The sequence below is a fragment of the Vombatus ursinus genome, unplaced genomic scaffold (genome assembly GCF_900497805.2).
Source record: "Vombatus ursinus unplaced genomic scaffold, bare-nosed wombat genome assembly UNPS02011613.1, whole genome shotgun sequence".
NCBI lineage: Eukaryota > Metazoa > Chordata > Mammalia > Diprotodontia > Vombatidae > Vombatus > Vombatus ursinus.
Window position 1 is genome coordinate 1,411,060 of NW_020951391.1, and position 20,173 is coordinate 1,431,232.

At 45.5% G+C, this 20,173-nt stretch overlaps 1 protein-coding gene across 2 annotated transcripts in view; it reads right to left on the reverse strand.

The window, feature by feature from the left end:
• SLC6A17 (solute carrier family 6 member 17) overlaps positions 1 to 20,173 on the reverse strand; it is a 35,367-nt gene that overhangs the window by 10,825 nt on the left and 4,369 nt on the right. Inside the window, exons 2-9 of one of the 2 annotated variants that reach the window (XM_027856789.1) lie at positions 17,360 to 17,517; positions 14,134 to 14,260; positions 12,098 to 12,279; positions 9,955 to 10,065; positions 7,891 to 8,132; positions 7,403 to 7,595; positions 4,703 to 4,886; positions 2,636 to 2,795 (exon numbers count right to left, since the gene is read on the reverse strand). In XM_027856789.1, coding sequence (XP_027712590.1) covers positions 2,636 to 2,795; positions 4,703 to 4,886; positions 7,403 to 7,595; positions 7,891 to 8,132; positions 9,955 to 10,065; positions 12,098 to 12,279; positions 14,134 to 14,260; positions 17,360 to 17,517 — 1,357 coding nt within the window. Of the gene's footprint in view, positions 1 to 2,635; positions 2,796 to 4,702; positions 4,896 to 7,402; positions 7,596 to 7,890; positions 8,133 to 9,954; positions 10,066 to 12,097; positions 12,280 to 14,133; positions 14,261 to 17,359; positions 17,518 to 20,173 lie in introns of both variants that reach the window. The other variant, XM_027856788.1, reaches the window with a different exon arrangement.

The window sequence follows — 20,173 nt, forward strand, 5'->3', positions numbered from 1 at the left end:
TGGGCTGCAAAATTACCAATGAAGACATGTGCATGAGGAGGGGTGTAAACGCCATCACTCAAGAGCAAGAAAGCAAGATGTAATGGAATGAGACTTAAAGTCTGGCAACCTGGGTTCTAATCCTGGCTCTACCACTTAGTATCAATGTGACTTTGGGCAAATTACTTTGCCTCCCTGGGCCTCAGTTTCCTTATCTGTAAAATGAGTGAGTTGGATTAGATAGAGTCTAAGAGCCCTTCCAGCTCTAAATTTATGATCTTATGGGATTTATGACCAGAAAAGGAGGTGAACTACTCATTTTAGGGAGGGCTCGGGGTAACAGCTAGACAAACCGAGTGCTCCACTGCACTTGGCCTGCCTACATAGCAATACCTACCCTTTCAGTTATTCAGTTGTTTTTCAGTCACGTCTGACTCTTTGTGACCCCATTTGGGGGTTTTCTTGGCAAAGATACTGGAGTGATTTGCCATTTCCTTCTCCAGCTCACTTTACAGATGAGGAAACTGAGGCAATGACTTACCCAGGGTCACACAGCTAAGTGTCTGAAGTCAGATTTGAATTCAGGAAGATGAGTCTTAATGCTCCAGGCCCAGTGCTGTATCCACTGCTCCACCTAGCTGCCCATGCCTACTGTAGTAATGCCAAAATATCAAGAGGAAGGCCTCTAATATGTGGGATGGTCATGCAATGGAAGATTTATGGAGGAATATGAATGAAGCATGAGGAAGTGTAAATGGCAGGGAATAGGCACCACTGGAAGATGGTCCCACATTGATGAGATTTAAATCTAGATTATTCAGGGGTCATTCAGATAGCCATAGAGGAAGGATTCCACTCTATTCTGCTTTTGGCCCCTCATGGCCGAGGGAGGGGTGGTAGAAGATTGTAAGCAGGATGTGGAGAAAGTGGTATAACCTCATGGCATGAACTTCTGAGCAGAAAAAAAATACTGGGCAATTTCATCAGGACAATGGTTTGGAAGGGGGGTGATGGGAAGCAAAGATCATTCTGGCTCTTCCTTTTGGCCCTGTGAGGAGGGCAGAAGGATTTGAAGGAGGGCTGGCCACCAATGGACAGGCCTTCCAGGGATGTAGCATCCCTGAGAGAAAGTCAGGTTTTCATTAGTTTGAAGAGGGAGACTGTGTGGTTGGAACGGAATACATGAGGAAAGGACTGGTTTCCAATACCCTAAATCCCTAAACTCCAGTATTCCAGTAGAAAAGAGAGGGAGAAAGAGAGGGAGAGGAACTAGGGAGTGTTAGGGTTAAATTAGAGGGGGATTAGAATGGAGATGGGGTGCAGTGGACAGAGCATTGGGCCTGGAGTCAGGAAGACTGTCTTCCTGAGTTCAAATCTTGCTTCAGACATTTACTATCTGGGTGATCCTGGGCAAGTCACTTCAACCTGTTTGCCTCAGTTTCTTCATCTGTAAAATGAACTGCAGAAGAAAATGGCAAACCACTCCAGTACCTCTGCCAAGAAAACCCCAAATGGGGTCAAGGAGAGTCAGACATGACTGAAACAACTGAACAACAACAGAATGAGGGGGAGATGGAGAGGAACTAGGGAGTGTGAGGGTTAAATTAGAAAGGGATTAGAAGACAACAGAGAGCAAGGAAAAGGTGTTTTTCTCTAGAGCAGCAAATCAGAATAACAATTAGGGAACTAGGAGGTCAATTGGAAGACTGGAGGAACAGGTTAGCCACGGAGAAGAGACAGTTCTGATGAACATTTATAAAGGGCAAGGGTTTTAAGGTTTGTGAAATGTTTTATGTAAATTCTCTCATTTGATTCTTACAATAACTCTTTGAGGTAGGTGCTTATATTAACCCTAGTTTACAGATGAAGAAATGGAGGCTGAGAGAGGCTAAATGACTTGCCCAGTGCCATGCAGCTAGTTAGTATGAAAGCCAGGATTCAAGTCCAGCGCTTTTAAGTCAGAGCTATCTCCCTATCCCAGATGCAGGATCAGAGGCCCAGCCCTTCCTTGGCTCTATCTTAATTTCCTCTGCATTCAGGGCTGTGATGGGCTCCAAGTATGGCTTATAGATCATACAGCTAGAGCTAGAAGGGGCATTGGAAGGAATCTAGTATAAGCCCCTTATTTTACAGATGAAGAAATGGAAGCAGAGTTAGTGAAATGACTTGTCCAGTAGGTAAGGGTCAGAGGTACTAAACGTCAGAGGCAGAACTTGAACTGAACTAGTGTTCTTTCCAGAGCACCGAGTTTGCTCTCTGATCTATTCTCTGGTTGTTTTAGCTAGGCCTCCTCTCTTTGGCTAGGCATCCTGTCCTGAAGGACAGTGCAAGCATCCACTCTAGCTTACATCCTTCTTTAAGTACATGGGCTCAGTAAACCATAGGTGCTTGAAAAATCTACTGAGTTCCATAACCTTACTTCTATTGCTAAAAATGAAGCAGGGAACTGAGTGGCACCAGAAGGAAGGGGTCAGTGAGTTACCAGCCCACCAGCAATTGGTTCTGAGAATGAAAGACCCTCCATACCTCTCCAGTAATTTCCAGGGCAGGGACCAGGACCTCTAAGGAGAAATCTTCCCTCTCCCAGGCTTCCCACCCTTGGAAGACATTCTCTGCCCATCCCCAACATCCCTCCCCACCCAAGTCAGAACCTTACTTCTTGGTCCCGTAAATCCAGGATACAGCGATGTTCTCTAGGATGACAATGACAGTGAGGGGCAGAGTAGCTGAGTAGTCATCAAACATGGTGACAAAGTAGTTCCCAGAGCGCTGGACAAACAGGAGTCCCACAAGAAATGCAACGATGCAGCACCCAACTGCAAAGAGAACAGAGATTTCAGAGCCCTTAAGATCGTGGAGGCTCCCACAGAGAAGGAGGCAGCCCAGCTGCCTCTCCCCATCACCTCTCACTCCCAGCTAAGAGAACCCACCAACAAGCACTCCCGATGCCAGTTGGTAGCATTCATCTGTTGTCTCGCTACTTGTGGTCTTGTAGGGAAATATCCTGGGTTAGAGCCTGGGACCAGGAGTCAGAACCCTTCAGTTCAAAGGCTTTATGCCCTCTATATCTCTCCCAAAGAATGCAATGAAACTGAGGTCTGGGAAAGGACAAGGAAGCCCCATGGGCAATGTCAGGTCCGTGGCCATACTTGCTCTGCCAGGTACCAAGCAAGAGTATGGGTACCAACATTAGCCTGGAAAAGTCCTTAATACAAACTTAGGGTGGGACTGAAGGGTTGGTGGAGGACATTCCTAGGGTAACACAGAAGTTCTTGATGGAAATGGGAAAAGAACCCAGGAGGTCTGATTCCCAGCTCAAGTACTCACTGAGGTTCTGCCTCAGGAAGGACCAGCTATTCATGGTAGAATGCAGACAGAGCTGAGGCTCTGCCAGTTCTATTCCATCTATACCTACAGTCTACATGATGGCTCAGAAAGGGAGGGAAACATGTTCATTGCCCATAGAAACAAGGCCTTGAAAAGTGGCAATGGAGCCCTACTATCTCCCCCACCTCACCTGTCATAGCCTTGACCTCACCAGCAGTTTCTTTCCTACTTGCCAAGAAAAATGTTGGCACAGATTCCCAGAGGACACTATTACCAAGCTCACCCCAGCTTTGCCAACCAAAACACCGAGGTTCTGGTGGGGAAATCAGGATAGAGCCCAGCTAGCAATCAGTTGCCCAGGTTCACAACATAGGTGTCACCTTCAACTCTTCACTTTCTCACCTACCATATCCAATCCGTTGCTCAGTCCTGTCTTCACAATATTTCTCATATGTACTCCCTTCTCTCCTCTGACACTGCCACCACCCTGGTACAAACCCTCATCATCACCCCATGCCTGGACTATTGCAAGAACCTGTTGGTTGGTTTCCTTGCCTCTTCTACTCCAGTCCATCCTCCACTAAAACTGTCAGTGATTTTCTTAACTGACCCAGTCACTCCTCTACTCAAAAACCTTCAGTGGCTCCCTATCACCTCCATGTTCAAGTATACACCCCTCTATTTGGTGTTCAAATACCATCATAACTATCCTCCTTTCTAGCTTTCTTATACCTTACACCCTCCCCCTCTGGGATTCAGTGACTCTGGTCTCTTTGATATTTCTTTTGAAGGACGCTACATCTCCTGGCATTTTCACTGGTGGTTTCCCATGCCTAGAACGTTCTCCCTTCTCATTTCCAACTCCTGCTCTCCCTGACTTCTTTAAAGTCCTTGCTAAAATCCCACCTTCTACAAGAAGCCTTTCTTAATCCCTCTTGACAGAGCCTTTGTTCTGTTATTATTTCCAATTTATCTTGTTTGTAAATAGTTGTTTGCATGTTGTCTTCTCCATTAGACTTTGAGCTCCTAGAAACCAGAGACCACTTCCCACCCCCCCACCCACTCCCCACTTTCTTTGTATCTTCAGTACTTAGCACAGTGCCTGGCACAGAGCAAGAGTTTAATAAATGTGTATTGATTGACTGACTGACTAGAAGTTTCCCTGAGGGCACCAGCTTACATCAGCTGGGAGGTTCTGGGTACTTGGGGACTAAGTGATCTGTCTACAAATGAACTGAGCAAAGCAGCAGCTATTCTTGAAATCAAGAAGTTGGGCATTGTTGACAGTGAAACTGTTCATCCTTTGTCCTCCTGCAGGGGGACAGAGGATGGGGCATGGAGGGGTGTCCTGAGGAGGAGGAACACAGGGTTGAAAAAAGAGGAGGGAAGGATTTACCTGTGAACATTTCCTTTGGCACCTTGAAGGTATCGATGATGGGTGTGGTGATCCCAGCCATGGTCCCGATCATGCTGCCCAGACCCAGGTTGATCAGCATAAGGAAGAACATGACAGACCAGAAGGGAGAGGCTGGGAAGTGGGTCATGGCCTCGGTGAAGGCAATAAAAGCCAGGCCTGTCCCCTGCACAGACTGTCCAAGGGGATGGGGAGGAGAAGGAAGGTACAAGATTCAGTATGCATGTAACAGGATAAAGTGAGCAACCAAGACCACCCTAATGGCCACCAGCTACCAAGCCCTCAGCCACACAGCTATGGGCATTTACTGCACACACATGGAATCCCAGAATTATAGACTCTTAGACTGAAAAAAGGGCTTTGAGCTCATCAGGCCAACCTCCCACCCAGTTCACAAAGCCCTTCCACATCCATGAAGGACAGTCCTTTGCTTGAGCACTTTCAGTGACTAAGATATTTCAAAGGGTAGCTCAACCCATGCCTGGACAGCTCTAACTGTTACAAAGTTCTTCCTTGCATTGTGCTGAAATCTTCTTTCCTGGACCCATTGGGTCCCACTTCTGAAAAATCTACTCTCTCTGCCATGTGATAGTCCTTCAGAAATTGAAGACAGCCATGCCCTATCCCTATCCCTTCCCCCTTCCAGCTCCCCTTTCTGTGCAGTTTTCCCCTGTTAGAATGCAAGTTCCAGGAGGGGAGATGCTACCTTGCTTGCTTATATAAATATATATGACCCCCAGGCTTAGCACAGTACACAGTAAGTGCTTAACAAATGCATTCATATTCTCTCTTTCTACGTGTGTGTCTCTCTGCCTCTTTCTGCCTCTCTCTCCTTCTTTCTCTGTCTGTCTCTGTCTTCCTGCCTGTCTCTCTCTCTCTCTCAGTCTTCCCCCTCCCCACTACATGCCAGTTTCAAATAGGGTTTCAAGATTCCATCAACATCCTGGTCATCCTCCTTGGGATGGATTCTACCTTATCAATACGATTCAACTGGATCACACAAGCATTTCCCAAGTGCCCTCTGCCCTCTACTGACCCTCTAAAGCTATAGTCTCTCAAATGGAACCCAATACTCCAGGTGTAGTCTCATTATCACAGGGAACTGTAATATTCCAGGACATATTGCTAATCCACATTGAGCTTGTCAGCTAAAACCTCCAGATCCTTTTCCAATGGAGCCACTATCAAGCCAGGATTCATCATCCTGCACTTAGGTCACTGAATTTTTGAACCTAATTGCAGATCTGGTCTTTACCCTTTCCAAACCATGTGGCACAATGCAGTCCGACTATTCTCTCTACAATGTTTCTTTTCAATCGCTGCTTCAAAGGCTGACTATTGGCGGCCCGAGGAGTAACATCCAAATAGTCTTGAATTCAATGCCTTCTCCAGTCTTGCCTCAACCCTAGAGAAATTCATTTCCCAATACACTTCATAAGGAACCCTTTCTTTCTCCAGACAAACTGATCCATCCACTTAACACGTCATTCACATTCTGCTCATATTCTTCCCACTTAGAATGCTTTACCCTTCTTTTCTCTCTGCCTATCCCAATCCTATCCATCCTTAAAGACTATTTCAAGTTCTCCTTCCTCCATGGAGCAATCCCTGAGCCCTTTAGTCCACTGTAAGCTCTCCCTCCCCAGAACCTCTAGCTTTTGTTGTCTATATTCATGGTCAAATAGCTAAGAAGCAAGGTCGATAGAGTGCTAGTCCTGGAATCAGGAAGACCTGAGTTCAAATCTTGCCTCAGACACAAAGTATGTGACCCTGGACAAGGCACTTAACCTCTTTCTGCCTCAGTTTCCTCAACTGTAAATGGGGATCATGATAGCACTTACTTCCCAGGGTCATTGTAAGGATCAAATGAGATAATATTTGTAAAGCACTTAACACAGTGCCTGGCATATAGTAGGTGCTCAATAAGTGCTTATTCCCTTCCCCTTTATGTATCATAGGACATCTCTCAGCACCTCTTGCATCTTCCCTCAACACACCTATTTAACTTTTCATGTGTGACCACTTTTTCTACCCAACAAGATAGTAAGGGCAGGAACCTAGCTTTTCCATTCTCCAGAGTACTTAGCACATTCATTTTTTGAAATCTGGACCCTAATTTCCTGGGTTCTGTTCCTCAATCTGCTGTCCCCATGCCCCCACAAGGGAATAATGAATGAAACTTGGGGGTTCCTAGGTATCCATGAGGAGTCAGGGGACAGGGGACATTAATGAATTAATGAAATTAATTTCATTAACGCTAGGCACTTATACTGTGTAAATGACTCCCATCAAGGCTGAGAGGCAGATAAGCAATACATCTCCAGCCTGAGATCCTAAACAGCTGTCTGAGGCATTGAGAAGTTAAGGGAATTGTACATCATCACATAGCCAGTAAAGGTCAGAGGCAGCATTTTAACTCAGGTCTTCTAAACTCCAAGGCCAATCTCCTATCAGATATGCTACACTACTCCTCATCTAACACAGAGTAGGTGCTTTATGAATATTTGCTGAGTGAATTAATGATGATATACCTGTCTTGCCTCATCGATTAGTCATAGAGTTCCCCATTGACAAGGATCCTGTCTAATCTTTCCCCTGTATCCCAAACATCTATTATCCCTGACCCTGGACCCTTTCATCTTTGCTTCTGTTCCCTGCAAAGGGACAACCCTATCTCCAAACCTTATTGAGTTCATCTTCCAAAAGACAAGGGTCCAGGCCCAACTCCTGGAATCGGTCCTCCTTGACAGTCATGATGACTTTGTACATCTCACTGTAGTCATGGGCAGTAAGATGGGAGAAGTTGACGTGGGGTGGGATGAGGTCATGACTCAGGACATTGGTGTTCAGGTACCCAAGGATCTTCTCAGCATTCCTGACAGTGGAGAGAGTGGAGGAGGAATGAGGGAGTTATTTAGGGGCAGTATCCCTGGTAGGGCAGCTTCCTTACACTCTACCTTATATATTTTACTCAGGCCTCACCCCAAAAAGGACCAAGTACAGGAAGGTCTCTGACCTCCCTAGTAAGCTGAGACTGGGGAAAACAGGGTTCTTCTGTTCTACTTTCCATAGCCCGAGGGTAAGGGTGACTGTCCCAGGCTTCCTGCCCTAAGGAAGGAAGGGAAGATGGGAGAGGAGGAAGCTATGAGGAGAAGGGGAGTGTCACCTACTCGACCACACACTTCTCATTCATGATGTTGGCCTTGAAGCCCAGCACAGCAAAAACGACCAGGGTGGCCAGCACCGAGGTGAAGAAGTTGATGAAGGACACGAGGGCGGCATCAAAGTGGCAGTTGTTATCCTGTTTGTTGTAGCTGGAGAAGGCGATGACACCCCCAAAGCCCAACCCCAAGGCAAAGAAGACCTGGGTGGCTGCCTCCCGCCACACCTGGGGGTCCAGCATCTTGTCTAGCTGTTGGGTGGCAGAAGATAGGGAGTAGGGGAAAGGAAGGAGGGAGAGAGAGAGAAGGAAAGGGAAGAAGGGAAGGAAGAAAAGGGGAGGGAAGACAATGGTTAATTATTTTGTTTCTGTTCCTCCCTCCCCCAGCTTCATCAAAAGGCTCTGATATAATGACAGGGAACCCAGCCTTTCCTGTCTTCAGCCCTCTTCCACCCCAATCCAAAGCACCACCTCCCTTTGCTGGTCTAACCTGTCCCCTGACTCCTCATGCAGACCTGGGAAACCCCCAAGTCTCATTCATTATTCCCTTGTGGGGGCATGGGGACAGAAGATTGAGGAACAGAACCAAGGAAATCAGGCACCCTCCCCCACTTCTTCCATCATATCCTTCCCAGTGAGGGGTGGTCCCTGACCAACAGGTTCCATCCCCACCATATAATTACCCCAATCCTTCACATACTTCTAGTGTTATAGCCTTTCACCCTTATCTCATTTAATCCCCACAACTTGGCAACTACATTGTTATTAATGTTAATTAGTAGTTAATAGTATTTAATTATCTATAATATAATTATATAATAGTAATTAATAAATAGTATTAGTAAAACACCTGCCCAGCATGTTCATTGTCTCATTGGTGCTAGTATCCATAACAATGTGGAAAAAGAGAGAGAAGTCATGGCTAGCAAGCTGCCATCAGAATAAGAAGGCTGAATGGGGATAAGAGCTTGAACAAACTTATTATTAAGGTAGCTTAGGTGATGTAGTGGGTTGAGTAGTGGGACTGAAGTCCAGGAAACCTAAGTTTAAATCAAACTTTAGATACTTTCTAGCTTCAAGACCTTTGGCAAACCTTGTTTGCCTCAGTTTCCCCATCTGTAAAATGGGGATAATAATAGTACTTACTTCACAGTTGTGAAGATCAAATGAGATAATAATTATAAAGTACTTAACATAGTGCCTGGCACATAGTAGGTGCTATAAAATGTTTATTGTTGTTGTTATTATTATTCCTAGTTACTGGAGGTCTTTAAGTTGAGAAGAGACGAGTGCCCATCAGAACAGATTTCAGTTCAGATCCAGGCTGGACTGGATGACCTTGAAAGTCCCTCCCAGTTCCAAGCTTTTGAGATTCTTTAAGTCTGTGGCTTTTGATTCTTAGCTTTCTGAAAGCTGTGAGCTCTGGGACAACAGAAGGGAAGACGTTTAACTAGCGGTAAGTAGAGGGAAGGATTCTGCCCTTCACTAGCTGTGTGACAAGTCACTTAACCAAACTTCAGTTTCCTCCTTTGTTAAACCGGTAATAATCATCCTTTGCCCTGCCTCTCTCACAGGGTAGTTGTAAGGATCAAATGACGTAAGAAATGCAAAAGTGCTTTGCAAAGTGAAAAACACCTCCTTTATACGTAGGAGTTATTACCGAGGTGTGTTGGAGTTAAATTCTCAGTCTGAGCATTGGGAATCAGCAAATGCTACAAATCAAGGCTTTATTTTTTTTGTTGTTGTTGTTGTTTTTGTTGTAGATTGTCTAGACTAGACCTAAGAAAGTGATGGAGGAAATGTTAAAATGCAGGTTAAACTCAAAATCATGTCTTGCTTAGATTTTTTTGGGGGGGGGGGTGCTGCTTGCTACATATTTACCAGCACACCCCTAGTTATTAGTCTTACTGAAGTAACCATCCAGTTAGAAGATTGTTCTGCAAATTCCTGGAGGGGATTTTCTTTTGAGAGCTTCCTGGTTGTAAGGTAAGTGATGAGTTTCTCTTGCCACAGGTGTGCACAATGATACATGTCACCAGGTGTGTGACTGCCATGGAAGAATCCTAGGCTTTACCTTGGGAGTAAACATGTGCAGGATCCCATCCACAGCTCCCCGTAGCAGCAGCCCCCGGACCAGGAAGCAGGCTAGCACCACGTAGGGGAAAAGGGAGCTGAAATACATCACCTGGAGAGAAGACAAGGAAATGCCCTAGGATCAGGACTGTGTGTGCCTGCTGGCATCTGCCCTTCATCCCTTATGGCTCAAAACCTTACGATCCTGTAATCCTCCCACCTGCTGCCCAGGCTGATAGGAGAGAACAGGACTGCTTCATAAAGACAGGACTCCCCCTCTGATGTCTATACTGGGCACCTCCCTGGGGCATCAAAGCTCCTTGGCATAGTGCCCAGGTATATTGCCCATGCCCAGTATATACCAGCTATGCCCATCCTCCACTCCCAGCTTTGGTTGGCGTGCCTTATAAAGTTCCCGAGGGCTGAAGTGATAGAGGTTTCATGTGAGCATGGGCAGTGTCAAGGAACTGGCTCTCTCCTTAGGGTTTGTGGACTCCAGGCAGATTATAAAGCAATGACTTGGTTAAATGCTTCACCTGGGGTCCACTAGGGCTTCCCAAGGATGATAATTGTGCCCACCACACTTTGTTTCCTTTCCCTCCCTCCTGTTCCCCATGCCCTTTGTTTAATGTTCAACATACTGGGTATCTCATATGAGGCAATTAGGTGGTTTGGTGAATAAAGTCCTGGACTTGGTGTTCAGGAAGACCTGGGTTCACATCCTTCCTCAGACACTAGATGTGTGAACCTAGAAACTCAACCTTTCTCAGTCTCAGTTTGCTCATCTGTAAAAATGGGCATAATGAATTAGTCTCTCTCCCCTCCCCCACAAAGTTGTTGTGAGGTTTGAATGTGATTATAACTAAAATGCTTTATATGCCTTAAACTGCTGTATAAATGTTTGCAATTATATTTAGCAAGTTAGAGGGTTTAGCTCTATTTAAAGAGGGCCTGGGCTCTAAGGAAAATGGAGTGTTAAATACATTCAAATGTACTTGTGTTTTACAGAAAGCTAGAGCCCTCTAAGGTTTCATCAGCATGCATTTACAAGTCCCACCTCAGCTAAAGCTTGGTTAGGCAAGATCTGCTGATTCCGTAACTAGCCAAGTAGGGCAGGGGAGGCCTTTCTAAATTTTTTGTTTGGGAGTTTGAAGGCAAAGAATCTAACCTTAGATCACAGGGTTAATCATTTTGCTTAGGAAGACACATCAGCTCAATAAAGTCTCTAACACCCCTTATCTACTTTTATTCCATCTTAATTATCATTTTTAGGATAGGGCTGTCATACGGAAGAGGGAGGGAACAGATTTGTCCTGCTTGACCCCAGAGGGCAGAGCTAGGAATAGTGGGTGGACGTTGCAGGGAGCATATGTAAGGGAAAACTCACAAAACAAAGTAGAATGAGCTGCCTGGGGAGGGAGAGGTGTTTCCCCCTCCCAAAAGGTCTTTACATGAAAGCTGGTTGACCATTTGTTAAAAATACGGTGGAGGACCTTCCTGTGGAGGTACAGGTTGGACTAGGAGGCCTCTGGGGCCTCATCCAGCTCTGGGATTGCGTGTGGGTAATTCTGAGCTTCTAGCTCTCAGGTACCTAAAGGGCAGTACTGGGAGTTTTCTCAGCAAGCTTGCCTGTCAGCCAGCCCCTGGCTTAGGATCCTTAGAAAAACACTTTTGCAACAAGAGTAACCCCGGGGGGATCCCTCTCTCTTTGCCCACCCACCCCATCAAACCCAATTGACCTCTGACCACTAATTCAACAAGGAGCCGTCAACAACTATTTACAAAGTCAAGGAATAGATGTTGTTCATCCAAGTTTTGGTGACTCCTCCCCCCATCAGGCAACCTTTTTGGCCATGGAATTGTTCATTGTGGACCCATTAAAAAGAATAATAACTCATGATTCTATGTTACTTGAATGTGTATGTTTTTGATTCACGACAACCCTGTGAGGCAGGTAGTGTAATATTATTATCCCCACTTCACAGATGGGGAAACTGAGGATCCCCAAAAGGCTTAGGTAAAAGCTTATAGTGAACTAGTACAAATTCAGAACCCAGACCTTATCAATTCCTGGTTGGTGCTCTTGCCCCCTGATACCTACTGTCCCTTAACCCTTCCCACCTCTTCAGCCCTCTGCTACGTACCTTTCCTGAAGACTGAATGCCCTTGACCACAGCCATACCCACAATGCTCCAAGCCACAAGGAGGCTGAGAGTCATCTTCCAGTTGAGCCCTCCACTCTCTGAGATGGAGTTGGAGATGTCCAGAGCCTCTCGGTACCAGAAGTAGGTGGTAGCTGAACTCTTATCACACTCTTCCTCCACCACTGAAACAAATGATCAAAGCCATGGCACGTCAGGGCTGAGTAGCATGAGCAAGGATGCTGCAGTGGCCCACCCACCCAATATCACCCTGTGGGGTGGGACAAAGGGTTTCCTTCCAACCCATTAGGTTGCAGAGAGAGAAAAGGTCCCGATCTCATTCAGAGTAAACCAAGTTGTCATAGTTACAAGATACGCTGGGCACTGGGCACTCCTGGGTTCCCAGTAGATCCTAGAGAGCAGAAAATTCTTGCCACACATCACCTTCTTGACATTAAAATCATGAGGCAAGCCCAAATTAGAAGGCTCAGCTTCCCACCTCAGCTCTTCTGCTAACCAGATTGTATCCTTCTGGGAGGCAGGAGGATGAAATTTAAAAAGTAGTAGATTTAAAGTCTGAGGGCGACTAGATGGCGCCATTGTGCACACAGTGCCCAGCCTGGAGTCAGAAAGACTCCCCTTCACAAGTTCCAATTTGACCTCAGACACTCGTCAGCTGTGTGACCCTGGACAAGTCACTTAACCTTGTTTGCCTCATGTTCTCCATCTGTCAAATGGGCTGGAGAAGGAAATGGCAAACCACTCCAGTATCTTTACCAAGAAAGCCCCAAATGGGGTCATGAAGAGTAGAACACGACTGAAAGGACTGAACAACAACAGATTTGGAGCCAGTGGACCTGGGTTCAAAGTGCATTTCTGCTACTACACGTGTGCCCTTGGGCAAATCAATTAAACTTTCTGGGCCTCAGTTTCCTCATCAATAAAGTAAAAGGTTAGATGAGATGGCCCCAAAGGTCCTTTCCAGCTCTAAATCTATGATGCTATAACGACCTTGGACAAAGCAGGAGAAAGGGGGAGGGGCAGCTAGGTGGAGCAGTGGATAGAGAGTTGGACTTGCAGTTAGGAAGACCTGAGTTCAAATTTGGCCTTGGACACTTACTAGCCGAATGACTTTGGGCAAGTCACTTAACCTCTGTTTGCCTCATTTTCCTCATCTGTAAAATGAGGATCATAATAGTCTCATACCTTACAGGGTTGTTGTGAGGATCAAATGAGATAATAATGGTAAATTGCTTTGCACAGTGTCTAAAACATAGTAGGCACTATATATAGATGTTAGCAATTAGCTATTAAATCACCTTTTCCTTCTGATTTTTCCTCTATTGCAAAAAGGGGTGGCAGTGTGGTATCTGGCAGACCTCTGCCACATACTGACTGTGGGACTATGGGCTAGTAAGTCATTTAACTCCTTAGTGCTTTGGGCAAACTGTCTAAGACTATAAGGTGTACAGAAGTGCCCACCTGCATTGATGGAGGGAGTTTCTTTACCTGAAAATAGAAATTGAAGGTCCCAATCCTAGTCCTATCCCTAAAATGGCAATGGGAATCCTGATCACTTGCTCAAAGGACTAAAAGGGATCAGAGATATTAAGGTGACATTAGCCAGAGGTAGTAGATTGTTATAATAATAATTTCTATTAGCTAATATTGCCTTTTCCCCTTTGTCTTCCCATTGAGTTTATCACTGATTTCCTCTCCATTTCATAGACAGGACAACTGAGTCTCAGAGAAGTTAGGTGACTTGATGAAGGTGGCATTTTGATCTAATTGTACAGGTGGGATGAGACTCACTGTTTCAAATCTCTAACCTGTTCCCTTAGTTTAAAGGAACTCTTGCTATTTTGAAATTTTTTTAGTCAAGAAAGGCCCCCTTTCCCAGACAATAAGCTACAAAGATCTATTCTAAACTAAATCCTAGTTGTGGTTGGTAGGCAGGTGATGCCAGGCCAGGGTCAGAGTACCAATGGTGCTGTGGCTTTTATCTCCATGCCTCTCAGCCTAGGCTCCCAGAGACTCACCTACAGTAGTTCCATTCCTAATGACGGGGCACTCACTCCAGGGCAATGGATACTGGAAGGATTTGAAGAAATAAAATATACTCCAGGCAATGATCACATTGTAGTACAACCCAACAAAGATGCAGACCTGGAAAAAACAGATGGACAGAGAGCCCTGTAAAGACAGAAGCTGCCTCTCTCTGAGACTGCCCAGAGAACTCAGGTTGAGATTACTATAGCTAGTGACACCGTCCCCGAACTGTTACCAGATCTGACCTTTTCAATACCACCTGCAATATCCTTGGTGGATCTTTCAGTGACAGCAATATTATCCCTATTTCACAGCTGAGTAAACTGAGGCCCCAAAAGGCTTGCCTAAGTGCTCAAGCCTTATACAAAAAGCAAGGAATCTGGAGTCCTCAATGAATTTATTTTATCTAATCTCCACTGGATTTTTACATCAGCAAGGTAACTCTTTTACTCCTCCCTAATTGATTCCCTGTCTCACTCCCCACAGAAGCTGGTCTGAATCTTGTCTTTTCTCATCTCTCATACCTCCTCCTTTACCCATCCTGTCAGCTGATTACCTCACCTCATATTTTATTGAGAAAATCAAGCCCAGATGCCATGAGCTCCTTCTTTTCTCCTCTAACACCTCAAAAATCCTTTTACATAAACCCCCATTTTTTCCTCCTTTATTCTGGTCTTTGTCAAGGCCAAGCCCCCTGCCTTTTCTCTTGATTCCATCTCCTACCCTTTTCTCTAGCAGATTGCTCCCACAATTGTCCCTTTTCTCTCTAATCATCAATCAAGAGATACTGATTTCTTTCTTCCTGCCTAAAAATATGCCTACAACCCCCTCACCCCCATCCTTAAAAAAACCCTCACAAGAACCTACCATACCTTCAAGAGGATAGCTGTGGCTCGTACTCAACTCAACTAAAATTGCTCTCCCCAAAGTTGCCAATAATCTCATAACTGCCAAGTCTGATGGCCTTCTCTCAGCCTTCATCCTTTTCCACCTCTCTGCAGCATCTGACACTGTTGACCATCTCCTTCTGGATGCTGTCTCCTCTCTAGGTTTTCATGAAATTACCATCTCCTGATTCTGTCCCTACCTGTCTGACCACTCCTTCTCTATCTCCTTTGCGGGATTTTCGTGCAGGTCACACACACTAACTGTGGCTATCTCCCAAAGTTCTGTGCTGGATCCTCTTCTCTATTCCCTCTACATTGTCTTGCTTGGTGACTTTATCCACTCCCATGGGTTTAACTAGCATCTCTATGCAGATCTATATATCCAGTCCTAATTTCTCTCCACTCTAGTCTTGAATCACTAACTGACTCTTGGATATTTTGAATTGGAAGTCCCAGAGGTATCTCAAACTCAACATGTTCAACAGAACTCATTGTCTTTGCCCCCAAATCCTTCTGTCTTCCCAAGTTGCCTGCTACCATCAAAGGCATCACTGTTTTGTTGTTGTTCAGTCTTGTCTGACTCTTTGTGACCTCATCTGGGGTTTTCTTGGCAGAGACACTGAAGTGGTTTGCCATTTCCTTCTCCAGCTCATTATACAGGTGAGGAAACTGAGGCAAATTAAGTGATTTGCTTAGAGTCACATAGCTAGTGAGTATCTGAGGCAGGATTTGAAATCAGGTCTTCCTGGCTTCAGGCTAGATACTCTATTCACTGCACCACCTAGCTGCCCCTATCCTCCCTGTTACTCAAGTGTATAACCTCTGTCTTATCCTTGACTCCTTACTCCTGCACTCATCTCATATCCAATCTGCTGTCAAATCTTATAGCTTTTACCTTCATAGCAAATCTCAGATATGTCACCTTTTCCTCACTCACACAGTCACTACCTTTGCACAAACCCCCATCATCTCTCATCTGAATGATTGCAATAGCCTTCTGGGTCCCCCGTTCAATCCATCCTCCACTCAGCTACCAAAGGCATTTGTCTAAAGTACAAGCCTGACCATGTCTTCCCAATGTCCAAGAAACTCCAGAGGTTCCCTAGTACTTCTGTGATCAAATCTGAAATCCTCTGTTAGGCATTAAAACCCTTTATAATCTATGTAACCCCCTCCTATCCTTACAGTCTCCTCACACTTTCCTTTCCTTTGCATACTCTATAATCCAGCCAAGCTGGTCTCTTTGCTGTTCCTCCAGCATGACATGACTCTGTCTCCCAACTTGGTGTGCTTGTCATGGCTGCTCCCATGCCTGGAATCCTCTCCCTCCTCAATCCCTCCTTCTGGTTCCTCTGGCTTCCTTTAAGACTCGGTTCATATCCCACCTTCTGTGGAAGTCCTTTCCCAGTTCTTGTCTCAGCTCACTCTTTCCCTATTAAGGTTACCCTGCATCTATTCCGTTCACATCTTGTATGTATCTGTTTATGTTGGTATCTCCCCAGAATGGAAGCTTGTTGGGGTCAAAGATTCTTTCTTTTTCTTTGTATCCCTAGTCCTTAGCACAGTGTCTGGTACATAATTAGTAATTATTAAATGCTTGTTGGTTGATTAATCGATAGCCAGCATGATTCTTGTAATTTTGTCCACACCACATAGTCCCTCTTGATCAGAACTCCCTGTCTCTGTTTCAAAGAACTATTCTGAGCCACCCACTAGGCTGCAATCCACATGAAGGATACCTCCAGTTCTCAGCTCATGTGCAGATGACTGATGAACCTTGGGGGCTGAATGACTAATCAGGCCTCTCCATTTTTGCCCACTCCTCCAAGTAAAAACAACAGATTTCTTTTTTACACAAGGGAGGTAATGAAACGATGAGCCAGATAGGGAGCGTTTCTTTAGATTCCTAGAAAATAAAAGTCAGTTTTTTGGGATGGGGCAGAAAAATCTAGCTGAGAGACAGCTAGGTGGTGCAGTGGATAGAGCACCAGCCCTGAAGTCAGGAGGACCTGAGTTCAAATGTGGCCTCAGGCCAAACACTTGACACTTACTAGCTGTGTGACCCTGGGCAAGTCACTTAACCCCAATTGCCTAAAAAAAAAATCTAGCTGAGTGGTCACTAGGGACATCAACCACCTAGACTCAATCTTTTATTCAACTATCAGTCCTTCTGGCACAGAATCTTGATGGAACCTCTGTGACCTCCAAGAACTGCTCTTTTTCCTTCTGGGCTCAGGAGATAGCCTTGATCACTTTCTCCTCCCTTCCCATTCATCCTCATCATTCTCTTTCATCTTTCTTCTCCTCATCCCTCCTTCCCCCAACTCACAATGCAACTGGAGAAGCCAATGCCCCCCAGCCGAGGGCACACATAGTGCCACACTCCAATGCTGCCCCTGCGTATCCTCTGGCCCACAGCCAGTTCTAAGAAGAAGAGTGGGATCCCAATGATGATCAGCAGCACCAGGTAGGGCACGAGGTAAGCACCTGCATGGAGAGAGGAGAGGCATCAGGGAGTTCAGGTAAGTGAGGCAAAGGTGAAACGAGATAGAGAGCATGCTTGGCAAAAAAGGTCAAGATGGACCGGCAACCCCACCCTCAGAGATTCATTTGCTTCCCTGATCTTCCTAGAACTCATTGAAGCTTTCTTCTGCTCACCATTACTATCTTGCTCCCTTGGGTTACTTGGCCAGAGAGATAAAGCAGTAGAGTTGTAGAATTAGGAAGGCAAGAGTTGCAGCCAAAAGCCCGTCCAAGGGCACCATCAGGCTCACTCACAGTCTGAGGCTTTGTGGAGGCTGCTTATAAATAAAAAGGCAGGCTAAACTTCTGGGCTGGTTTATCCCCAGACTGGCCCTGACACCTTGATGGTAGAATTGGCTGCCCGATAGTTTGGGCAGTGGGAGCTAGGTGAGACCTCATTGTGGCAAAGCAGCAAAGGTCTGAGGAGTCTATTTCCTTCAGTAGATTTCTCTCTGTGTCTGGATTGAGGTTCCCCTGAGCTGTATATATCCCTGGGTGCACTGGGCTGCGCTATATTGACCACTCTTTTCAGTCTCAGGTAAGGAATGTATCAAATGGCTGGGTGGTGAGGACTTTATCTCACAAGATCTTGATGCCATCTTCTCTATTCCTTGGGAGCATGCCCATGTTACGGACTATGGAAACTTGGCAGTCAGTGGACCCAGGACCATGACATCCTATATGCATACACTTTGTCTCTACTGTACTTGCTTCTTCCTCCAAGGAAATTCCTGACATGGAAGGCTTCAGTACTAAATCCACGTGCATCCCAACATCTCAACAAGGCAAGCCAGTCTCAGAGAAAAATGCCTTTTTTCACATGCCAACCCAAACATGGTGCATGGCTAGCATTGAATGAGAGGTAGTCTTGCAAAGCCATAGTAATAAAAATAATAGCTGGCATTTATTGAAAGCTTTCAAGATGTCTTGCATGTATTATCTCACTTAACCCTCACAACAAGCCTGGGAGGTAGATGCACTATTATCCCCATTTTATGAATGAGGGAACTGAGGCACACAGACAGATTAAGTGACTTGCCCAGGGTCACACAGCTAGTGAATGTCTGAGGCTGGATTTGAACTCAGGTCTTCCTGAATTTGAGACTAATGTTCTATCTACTGTGCCACCCAGCTGCCTAACAGTGGCTTCAGTTTCCTCATCTGTAATAATAGCTATACTACTGCAGGAGTGAAAAGAATTTTGCAAACTTGAAAGCACCATAGAAATGTTAACTTTTCAATAGAATGCTTTGGAAATTGCAAAATGTTATGTGAGTGTAAGCTGATATTCTTCCAGGCTAACTAACCCACACAGCAGAGCATCCCTGGCAGATCCAGTCCATCACCCACATGTATAAATGCGCGGGCACCCTGCTAGATATTCCTAGCACCACCTTTACTGCGTGAATATTAACTGCTGACACAGCACATTGGGCAGCTCCAGGAAAGCAGAGGCTGGAATCTTTCCCGAGAGCAAAGGCCCTGAATAGAAACACTATTAATCTACGACTAATTGGGGAACTGGCAGAGAAATTAGCAGCGCAGGAAGCATAACCAGGATGACCAAAAAGGATGAACCAGATCTTGCCAAAGATTCCAGCTGATGAATTAATCGCACCGCCCAGGGCATCGTTTCAGACACATTCCCGATTCTAAGTGACAGGGCATTTAGCAGGAGAATTAAAACCATGTTTGGACACGGGTGAATACCCTCAGTGGAGAGATGTGCCAACATCGGCCTCTGCCACAGTAAATACACCCTCACCCTATGACAGGTCCAAAGCATTAACTGTCAACTCTGCTTGTCAGACAGTCACCCAATACAAGCTGCCAGGAACCCCCTCACCATGCCAAGCCTTCAGGTGCCGTGTCGTTTTGTGCCTCTCTGCCTCACACATTAGACAGGGACAAATCCACCATCACCCTCACCGGTCAGTCAGCCTATAATATCCCAACCTGTGGGCACCTTCCTGGGCACTGGGGGAGAAATACCAACGAAAGATAAGAAATGGTCTCTGCTCTTGAGGGGCTTAAAGAACAGGTACCAAGAAACAGACCTGCAGAGGTACATTAACACAGTGTGCAATGAGCACAATTTGTAGAATGAGTGAATGTGAGTATACATACTGAGGGGGACACAAAGCAAATAAGGTGCTATTTCCTCTAGTAGGATATGAGTTCCTTGAGAGAGATGACTTTTTTACTTTTCTATTTGTAACTCCAGTGCTTTCTACATGGTAAGGGCCTAACAAGTACTTTTTCATTCATTCATTCATCCATCCATCCATCCATCCATCCATCCATCCATCCATTCATTCATTCACTCACAGCCTAATAGATTTTATTAGGGAAGGCTTCCTAGAGGAAGCCAATTCACAGAGCTTTCACCATTCCTCGCCTCTTTCATGAAATACTAACCCCCTCCCCCAAACCTTGATAATGATTAAGAGGTAAGTGATGTAGTGGACAGACTGTTACACTTGAAATTAGGAAGACCTGAGTTTGAATCTCACTTTACTAGCTATGTGACTCTAGGCAAGTTAATTAGCCGTTCTGGCCCTCACTTTAGGGCAGCTAGGTGGTCCAGTGGATACAGCACTGGGTTTGGAATTAGGAAGAC